The 10,617-nt window shown below is 44.2% G+C and overlaps 1 protein-coding gene across 1 annotated transcript; it reads right to left on the bottom strand.

Annotated features, from left to right (window-relative positions):
* Window positions 1-7,497: 7,497 nt before the first annotated feature.
* On the bottom strand, window positions 7,498-8,169 carry LOC142525863 (uncharacterized). Its single transcript, XM_075630149.1, has 2 exons — window positions 8,054-8,169; window positions 7,498-7,942 (listed from the first exon to the last, which is right to left on the bottom strand). Exons 1-2 carry the CDS (start codon window positions 8,167-8,169, stop codon window positions 7,498-7,500), a joined length of 561 nt encoding a protein of 186 aa, XP_075486264.1.
* Window positions 8,170-10,617: the final 2,448 nt, after the last annotated feature.

Genomic DNA, 10,617 nt, shown 5'->3' with positions numbered 1-10,617 from the left:
TCGTGCATATGCGCGACCAAGCAGGGCGCATATGCGCGAGGCAGGCAGAGAACCTCGCTCATATGCGCGACCAGGACCCGCGCATATGCGCGAGCATGGCAAAGAACATCGCACATATGCGCGAAGAGAGGACGCGCATATGCGCGAGCTGAGGGAATGAAAAATGCCGAGACAAAGTGTCTTGCGCTTATGCGCCGGAGGAGGTCGCGCATATGCGCGAGACGTGCAGCACAAAGGATAAGCCACTTGTTCCTTGGCATGAAAGATATATATAACTTTCATTTATTCCTTCAGTTGGCAAGAGGAAAGAACGAGAATTCTCCCTGGAAAGCTTCAAGTCAATTTAGAGTTGGAAATTTGATTTGTGAAAGATCCGGCCGTCTAATTTTCAATCCAACTTCAGTACTGTGCTCCTCTCGACAAGAACTTCAACTGGACGTAAGTTTTATTATGTTCTTGTATGATTTGAAAATATGATATGGAAGAAATCCTGATATGACTGATATTATGTGTTCCTGAGATTGTTGTAATCGTATAATCAAAACCGGATCGAAGAACGGATACCGTATGAAATTGTTATCATTTTTAGATTAATTTGATTGAGATTATAAAGATTTGATATCAGATTGTGTTGTTGATCGATTATGAGTTATGATTTGTATCTATTGATATTGTATTGCTGGGTATATCGAGATTGTGCAGTTATGCCGTCGAAACAGAATTAGATTGAGTTCTGATTATATCCAGTATTGATTGAGTTGTATATTGACATTGTACTCCGCAATATTGTCATTGCCAGATTGAGTATTGACAGCTTCGAATTCGAGACTCGACTTCGTCAGATCGAAAAAAGAAAGGCATAAATCAATATTGAACCGGGAAGATACGACTCGAATTTGATTTGACTTGAGTTTCCCAAGACCACATACTTTATTTTATTGCATTGATGTTTGTAATTCATGAGATTGATATGCTTAGTCTATTGATTTATAGCAAAGCATGTATTGAGTCATGGGCGGATGTGCCTAGTCATTGGCTGAGGTGCCAAGTCTTTGGCGGATGTGCCAAGACACTGGATGTTTGGTTTATATCGATGTTGCTTAGGAGCAGATCGACTTCTATTGCTGAGATTCGATATAGTGTGCCAATTTCAAGGACCGGGATCCCTAGATTAGAGAAGAGTCGAGAGTTAATTTACAGTTTTATATCGATTCATGTCTTTGAGATTGTGATACATGTTATTGATATTTGTTTCATGCTTTTATAACTGTTTATATGATTGCATGTATACGTTGTTTATACTGGGAATATATTTCTCACCGGAGTTATCCGGCTGTTGTTGTGTTTGTATGTGTGCATGACAACAGGTGGGACAGGACCAGGGTCGAGAAGAGGATAAGAAATCAAGATTAGCGTGGAGATCCGGACTTAGACGTAGATTTGATTTTTAGCACTTGATGTAGTTGTTGAACACTAGTTGATCTGAACATATGTTGTACAAGACTTGTACTTTACTTTCAATGTTTATATCAAATTGATTATCATATGTTGCGCACTCATGTATTTTAAAAAAAAAATTTAGACCCAGATTAATTAACTGATCCTAATGATGATTAAGAAAATGAATTAAGTTCGGGTCCCCACACATTTGGATAGGGATGATGATAGGCGATGTGAGGAGGATAGAGGAGTTGGCAGAAGAGGTGAACATGATGTGCATAGGGAGTCGTTGGCATCCACGTGGAGGACGAGCTTGGAAGAGAAAATCATTGCTAGGCCAATGAAGGGGTCGATACGTGAAACTACCAAATATGAATATCAAGGTACATTTAACAACTCAAATTCTAGTACTTGTGATGATATTATATGTTGTTGGTGTTTAGCAGTTGGGCATAATATTAGCAAATGTCCACGTGAGGAGGTGACCATAATAAAATCGTCAGTTGATCTTAAATCTCAAATGGATGTTGATGTTGTGGGTGAGCTTGAAACTCGAGTGGAGGATGAGGTGGTTGTTGAGTCTGAACTTGGAGATGAGGTTGTAGTGGAACCTGAATCTGAATTTGATGTTATGAAAATTGTTGATGATAGTATTCCACTATTTGATGAGTCGAATGATGTTAAACAATGTATAATAGAAACTGAATCATTAGGTGGAGGAGAAGTGCTTAAATTGTCTAATATAGATGTGGGGAGTAGGCAAGGCGTAATTATTGTACATCAATTTCTTGAGGAACAAAATGTTTAATTGGTTCAATTGAATCCAAATGTTCTTGAGGATCAATTGAAATTTATTCATGAATTGAGTGAAAAGAAATGTGAAATGTCCGAAAGAAAGAGAGAACAAAAGAGTGAGATGGCCATAGGAAAGAAAAAGGAGAGAGAAAAAGAAAAAGAGACCAAAGAAAAGAAAAACAAAAATAATTTGAAGGCCCAAAAGAGTGAGGTTGAGAGTTATTTACTTTTGTATAAACCCCTTATAGTACCTTTGTACAAAGAGGTTTATTATTATTATGATGATATCGACGGTTCAATCCCGAGCATTGTTATTTCACTCTTGCAGGATTATGAAGATGTCATAAGGAGGCGAGCAAGAACTGATGGTGGAGGAAGGCCATGTGTTGATCAACATGATGATGGAAGTAATCAAGGTGAGGTAAGGTTAGTTGCCAACGCAACAACCATGAGGTATGACTTACATCCTTATCTTAATTCTTTGATGTATCGTTTTCAAGAGCTTGGAAAACGTGTTGCAAATGTGGTGGTTAAGGGGTCGGATGTAAATTTACCTTTATTCCTTGATTGTTATGAATTTGAGACCATGGATGAATTGCATGTAAATACAATGAATTTTAATGTCTCAATATTTACTAAGTTGATGGGGTTTGTTTGCTACAATGTTTTATATACATTAGACTTAGATTTTTGTTATGAGATAAGATATTGCATTGATAGTACATGGGACGTGTCCTATTTCCATGATTTATATTTAATTGGTGATGGTTGTGAAGATTACATGGATAGTACATTTAGTGTGTTCTATTTGCATGATTTATGTTGGTTTGATGATGGTTTTGAGAGGTGCAAGGATGAACATGATTATTTCTTTGTTCATGATGAATACATGTTTAAAGAGAATAAATTTTTCATCCTACACCCAATGCATGAGTTGTTGTTTGATATTGAGGAACATGACATTTGTTTGATTGGTAGCTGATGTGATCCGGGTAAAATAGGTGAGCCGGTCGGGTGCTCCACCGAATCTACTATCAAGATGTTGGGAAAAATAAGAGTAAGACGTCTGGATGAACAGCTCGCTTCCCGGTATAGATGTGAATCTGCAATCAAGAAGGTAACCGCGTGAATGGGCGCCGGAGGGATATCCGGCTGTGACCACTCCGATGCTTAAGTCAGTGAATAACTCAAGCAAAGAACCAATGTAAACAAGTGATGGTTGTGAGATTGGTGTGGAAGGTGAATAGTAAATGCACAATAAATTAGTGTATTAAATATCTGAATAGAGAGTAAATGCAAAGAGTGAACCTGGTATTTATAGTAGGAAATGCAATGATGACCTCGTTCTTTGTGTTTGAGCATTAATTACAGTAGGGCGGCTGATTATACCCTATTGTTCTGACATGTCAAATCTCATATTAGTCACATCCAGCCTACTTGATTTTGTCAACCATTTGCACTGGTGTCAGAGATAAGTCGACCGCACACACCCTACTTTTTCGGCATAATTAAATGTGGCACGTTTATCGAAGTGGTCCGGGTAAAACGCCTCTCGGGCATTTACATGAGAGCCCGGGCATCTTCTGGCCCGGGTAGTTTTAAGTCCGGGTGTTCCAATAACCCGGCCTTTTGACTAGCCTCCCCATAAAGTCTCCTTGTCAAGTCACTGTCAAATTCTCAAGCAGCTAGAGATCCGGGCTTCCATTCAGATTATCTTCTTACTGACCCGGAAATAATCTTCCCTCCTGACTCGGGCATCACGAATGGCTCGGCTCCATGTCCCGGGTTGTCTCGGGAACTATCCATGATTCGGGACATCCCGGGATATCTCACTCTCTCCTTAAGTAGTCGGGCTAGAGTCATACTCGCTGTCCCGATCAGTCTTATGTGCCTAGTCAGGAGAAACATTCGTCGTTTAGCCTCCCCGAGACGATAGGGATGATGTCACCCTATGAATGCTGACGTAAGCCCTAGCATTAAAATCTGTCAGAAACTTTGCGTATTCCGAGAAGATAAATCATCATGATGCCTCGAGCTCCGCGCTTGTCTTTTCAAATATCCTGCGCAATTTCCTATGTCGATCTCGTCCGTTCATTAGTTTCGTGATCAATGGCTCAGATTAGCCTCTTCCCCTTATATATAGTAACTTAGTGATTTTCGAAAAAGCATTTGCAAATTCAACCATGTAGAGAAGCTCTACCAAATTTCTCTCAAGCTTTCCGGCGTACCAATTGTGTTTCCGGCGACCTCTACGTTTATCAGTCACCAGTCACCATTTATCTCCCCAGTATGTTTCTTCGTCCTTATTTTCTACTTCTTCCTAGCCATGTCCAACTCCACCTCATCCATATCTGGTAAGAATGTCAGGGGCCGGTCGGAGGATAACTCCCCGACCCCTTCTAAAACCTCTGTTCACATCCCAATAGGTATCCCCATCCCTTCCTCCCGACTCCTCTCTCACACACAACCCAAAGCATCTTCTTCCCGACCTACTGGTCCCCAGGGTAAGGGGAAGGAGAAAACTGCGGGGCCACTGTGGTTTTCCACTATGACTTCCAACCTCCGCCCCGGGATTTTGGAGGAAATAAGGTCCCTGGGTGCGATCCCCTCTTCTTACAAAATTTTGATTCCTAAGCCCAGCGATCACCCGGACACCCCTCCTCCGGGCTTTCAAACCTTCTTTGTGGAACAGCTCAAGAGCGGGCTTCGATTCCCCATCCACCATTTCTTCGAAGGGGTTGCCCGATTCTTTGGGCTCTTTATTAACCATCTCCACCCAAATGCCTTTCGAATTATGGCAACCACTTACATTTTATTCCGCATGAAAAACTTATTAATTAATTCTTCCATCTTCCACTTTTTTTATTCCTATCGCTTTAATGAAAGGTTCTTTTCTTTCATGGCCCGTATGAAATATCGCTTTTTGACAGACATCCCTTCCTCTGAAGGGATGGAAAAACAATTTTTTCTTTTTACAACTCCCAAGTCTCCCATCGTGTGACACGGGTTTTCTATCCTCCCTTCCCGATCAACCCGAGCTTCCCCGAGACTACAAACTCCTTCCCTCTTTTACCCAGGCCTGGGATGCAATTGAGAGCCAATCTTTCCTATCCTCGGTGCTAATTGGGGGGATAATCTGGTGAATTATGGGATCGGGCCCCGGCCTAAAGACCCTGTGGACCAAATGATTGACGAATTTAGCCAGGCTGGGTCACAGGCCGGTAAATTATTTTCCTTAGCTTTTGAACTTCTCTCTTCTGTTTTATGTTTTTGACTTTCGTTTGATGCAGCCGAAGAAGAGATGATCAGGACGAGTTTGCTCGAGGCAGCGGCCAAGAAGAAAGCCGAGCAGAAAAAGTCCCGGGCAGAGAAGAGAGCCCGGGCAGTTCAAGAGCAGGAAGAACGCCAATCTCGGGCAGAGGCGGAGGCCCGGGAACCAGAGGACAGCCGGATCAGGGCAGATGCTGAGGTCCGAGAAGAGGTGACTTCCACTCGGGAGGAGGACGCTTCTCCAATCGCTGAGGAGGACTTGGCGCCTCTGAATCATCGCAAGAGGAAGGCGGTGATGGAGCCGGTTATTGAGGTCCTTACCGTGGAGGAGAGACCTGAGATGACAACACGATCTCATCCCCCTCTCGGGTCATCTGCCAATCCCTTCCAGCAGGGTGGGGTGCCCTTAGATCTGCCGAATCTCTTTGGCGATGATGTAACTACAGACCTGACTAGGATGGTGCGGGGCTTACTCCGCCCTGAAGAGATGGATCATCTCAAAGGTCTCCACCCCAATACAAAGCTGTATGAGGGGGTTTCCCAGTCATTTTCTGTAAGTTATTATCAATCTGACCCTCTCTTGTCGAATTTATCGTTATCATCAATCTATCCCTTTCTTTGATTTACAGGGCTTGCAGATGCTCATATCTGCATATGAACAGGTGGCTCTGGCAGCCAAGAAGGCCAATCAACAAGCCTCCTCCTCCCGGGAGATGCACGACAAACTTCAGGGAGAATTAATAAGGGTGCAGGAGATTCATGAACATGTCCTGGCCCGGGAGAAAGCTAGCTGGAAACAGCAAGTGGACCTGGTCCAGGCAGAATTAGCCGAGGCCCGGAAAGCCCTGGATGACAACTCTGCAGCTGCCAAGTTGAGAGTACAGGTGGCTGGGGAGGAGGCAAAATCTGCTCGGGCCCAAGCCGAGGAAGCAACTGCTGCTCTGGAACAGGCAAATATTTCCCAGAAGGAGGACATGGCGAAATTCCTGAAGTCCCGGGATTTCAAAAAGATGGTGGCTGATAAGGCCTTCGTCTATTTTGACCTGGGCTTCAATAAATGTCTCGAGCAATTCCAGGAGGCAGGCCTGGTCCCCTCCGATCAGGAAGACTTCCCTGATTTGGAAAAAGCTGCAGCTTCCCTCCCGGAAGAAGAGGAGGAGGAGGAGGCCCCCAAAGTAGATTAGGATTTTTTTTTATTATTTCTTTATTTTTATTTCTGGGCTTCCAGGCACCTTGTAAATTTTCCCAGTATTAATGAAAATATTTTGCTTTCATATTTCACGCGTTTAATATTTCTAAGTGTTGCAAAGCTGTACTTTAAATATCCTTGTAGACTTTAACCAACCTTCACCAAACAAATTAATAATCGGGGCGTAAGCCTTTCGGGTTTGATAGACAACTCGGTCTTGATGTAAGCAGGGTGTGGGTCCCTAGGCTTAGGAGGTGACTGAGGTGCGGGTCCCCGGACCAGGGTACGGATCCCTGGACTTAGTAGATAAGCGGGGTGCGGGTTCCCGGGCCAGGGTACGGGTCACTGGACTTAGTAGGTAACCGGGGTGCGAGTCCCCGGGCCAGGGTACAAATCCCTGGACTTAGTAGATAACCGGGTGCGGGTCCCCAGGGCCAGGGTACGGATCCCTGGGCTTAGTAGATAACCGGGGTGCGGGTCCCCGGGCCAGGGTATGGATCCCTGGGCTTAGTAGGTAATCGGGGTGCTGGTCCCCGGGCCAGGGTACGGGTCCCTGGACTTAGGAGATAACCGGGGTGCGGGTCCCCGGGCCAGGGTACGGATCCCTGGGCTTATTAGATAACCGAGGTACGGGTCCCCGGGCCAGGGTACGGGTCCCTAGGCTTACTAGACACATCTTTGAACAATTTCTTATTTGATGTATAAGCAGCAGATACAAAAGCTTTAAACATAATATTTCTTCAAATAGAATGCATTCCAGGGTCTTTATGTCCTCGAGAATCTTCTAGATAATAAGCTGCCCCCTAGCTAACTCTCTGAATTACTTTGAAAGGTCTTTCCCATCGTGCTTCTAATTTCCCCACATCACCCACTGGCTTCACCTTTTTCATGATCAAGTCTCCAACCTGGAAATCTCGTGATCGAACATGCTTGTTATAGAATTTCATTACCCGGCTGCGATAAGCTTCCATTGGAATGGCTGCTCGGTCTCTTTTTTCTTCGATCAAATCAAGCTCAATGGCTCGGGTTTCATCATTGTTGTTCGGATAAGATTCTATCCGAGTAGAAGATTGTCCGATTTCCACATGTAAGACTGCTTCTGAACCATAGACCAGGCTGTATGGGGGTTTCCCGAGTAGTTGTTCGTGGTGTAGTTCGATATGCCCATAATATAATATACTCATTAACTCCTCCACCCAGTCCTTTCCTTTCCCATGCAGCCGGGCTTTAAGTGCTTGCACGATGATCCTGTTGGTTACCTCAGTTTGGCCATTGGCTTATGGGTAGGCTACAGAGGTGAAAGATTGAGTGATCTTCATTTCTTGACACCAAGATGTGATTTTCTTTCCCTGGAATTGCCTCCCATTATCTGAAATCAGTCTTCTTGGGATGCCAAATCTGCAAACAATATTTTTCCAGAGAAATCTCACGACTTCTTCCTCAGTAATTTTGGCTAATGGCTCGGCTCCACCCATTTAGATAAATAATCTACGGCCACAAGAAGGAATTTTTTTTGGGCCCGGGCTATTGGAAATGGGCCCACTATATCCAATCCCCATTGATCAAAGGGACAAGATGCTGAGATGGGCTGCATGCCAGCAGCTGGGCGATGATGAAAATTAGAATGGTGTTGGCAACCCTTGCATTTCTGAACAAGTTGGGCAGCATCTTGATTTATCCGGGGCCACCAAAATCCGGCTAATATAGCTTTTCGAGACAGAGAATTTCCACAGAGATGTTCACCACAGCACCCTTCGTGTATTTCTCGGAGGACATATTCGACTTCATCTTCTTATAAGCATTTGAGCAAAGGGCCCTGATATGATCGCCTGTACAAAACATCATTCAAAAGGACAAACCTGGGTGCTAGTTTTTTTATTTTCCAAGCTTGGGTTTTATCTTCCGGGAGCTTAGTATGAACCATATAATTAATTAGAGGAGTCATCCACGAGTTTTTCCGAGTCGGTGGTACTTCTTCATCAACAGAAAGTACTAGCCGGCTAAAACACATGACTTCCCGGGTGCTTGTGTCCGACATAGAGGCAGCCAATTTGGCTAAGGTATCAGCCTCCTCAGTCTCTTCTCTAGGAATCTGTTCAATGCTTTAATAGGTTAAAGATGTTGCCCGGGCCGTGATGAGCCCTAGATACTTGAGCATTTTTTCATTGTTGCCTTCATACGTCCCTTTTATTTGTTGGGTGACTAGTTGAGAATCAGAATAAATAATGACCCGAGAAGCACTGACTTCCGAAGCAGCTTGCAACCCTGCCAGAACGGCTTCATACTCAGCTTCATTGTTGATGACCCTGGAATCGATTCTTAGAGCCAACTTGATTTTTTCTCCTGATGGAGCAATTAAAACCATCCCAACTCCACACCCCGACAAATTTGATGCCCAATCGACGAAGACTCTCCACACTTCCTCTTTTTTCGATTGAATCATTTCTATCAGGAAATCCGTTAAGGCCTGAGCTTTTATAGAAACTCGAGGTTTATATTCAATGTCATATTCCCCGAGCTCTATTGTCCATTTGACCATCCTGCCTGATACTTCAGCGTGTGTCATGATTCTCCCGAGTGGAGAGTTCGTGAGAACCACAATCGGGTGTGAGAGGAAATAAGGTCTCAGCTTCCGGGCAGTGACCACCAGGGCCAGGGCTATTTTTTCCACTTCGCGGTAATTTAATTCGGCTCTTCTGAGGGCATGACTGACATAATATATAGGCTTTTGGTCAGTTTCTTCCTCCCCGATAAGTACGGAGCTAACGGCGTGCTCAATAGCTGATAAAAAATCCACAGTTTCTCCCCGGGTTCTGATTTCACCAAAACAGGCAAGTCGGCCAAATGCTTCTTCAAGTCTTGAAAAGCTTGCTCACATTTTTCATCCCAGCCAAAATTTTTGTGCTTTTCTCAAAACCTGAAAAAATGGATAACTTCGATGAGCAGACCGTGAGATGAAGCGTGACAGGGCCGCAATTCTCCCGGTCAATTTTTGTACTTCTCGGACGGAGCGGGGGGAAGGCATGTCAATTATTGCTTTTATCCTTTCTAGGTTTACTTCATTCTCCGATCAGTCACCAAGAAGCCCAAAAACTTCCCACTTCTTACTCCAAATACACATTTAGCCGGGTTGAGCTTTATCCCATACTGTTTCAAGGTCTCGGCCAGATCATCAATGAAGCAGGAGACTTCTCGGGTCTTGATCAGGATATCATCCACATATACTTCAACGTTCCTGCCTATCTGCTTTTGAAAAACGTGATTCATCAAGCGTTGATACGTGGCCCCAGCATTCTTCAATCCAAAAGGCATAACTACGTAGCAGAAAGTGCCCCCGGAAGTGACAAAATTGGCTTTAACTTGATCTTCAAGAGCCAAGGGGATTGGGTGGTACCCCTGATAAGCATCCAAAAAGCTTAAAAACTCGCACTCGGAGGTTGAATCCACCAGTTGATCAATCCGGGGAAGTGGATAACAGTCTTTGGGGCAGGCTTTATTTAGGTCCCGGAAATCTACAAACATCCTCCATTTTCCAGTAGCTTTAGGAAAGAGGACCACATTTGAGAGCCACATAGGGAATTGGACTTCCCAAACGTGGCCGGCCCGCAATAGCTCTCCCACCTGCTCTTCAATAATTCTATCTTTCTCCGGGCCAAAATGCCTCTTCTTTTGTTTCACGGGCCGAGATCCTGGGAGGATATTTAATTTGTGCTCAGCCACCTTAAGTGAGATCCCGGCCAGTTCCTGTTGGGACCAAGCGAAAACACTAATGTTAGCTTTTAAACAATTCAAGAGATTTATCCGGGTGGACCCGTTGATGTCTCGGGCCACTCGAATGTGCTTCCCGGGCTCAATCTCCACTGCCTCTTGCTCTTCCTTCACAACAAAATGTACTTCCCTTTCTCTGGCCACCTCATCTTGAC

Source organism: Primulina tabacum, chromosome 15 (genome assembly GCF_025594145.1).
Source record: "Primulina tabacum isolate GXHZ01 chromosome 15, ASM2559414v2, whole genome shotgun sequence".
NCBI lineage: Eukaryota > Viridiplantae > Streptophyta > Magnoliopsida > Lamiales > Gesneriaceae > Primulina > Primulina tabacum.
The sequence above is the reverse complement of the archived record's forward strand: the minus strand, read 5'-3'. Positions and strand labels throughout refer to the sequence as shown.

Excerpts from the sequence above, each read along its gene's own strand:
- LOC142525863 (XM_075630149.1), bottom strand. The coding sequence starts at position 8,169 with ATGGGTGGAGCCGAGCCATTAGCCAAAATTACTGAGGAAGAAGTCGTG. Across the intron at positions 7,943-8,053 it reads CTGATTTCAGATAATGGGAG|GATCATCGTGCAAGCACTTA; the intron begins GCAATTCCAGGG and ends GGTAACCAACAG.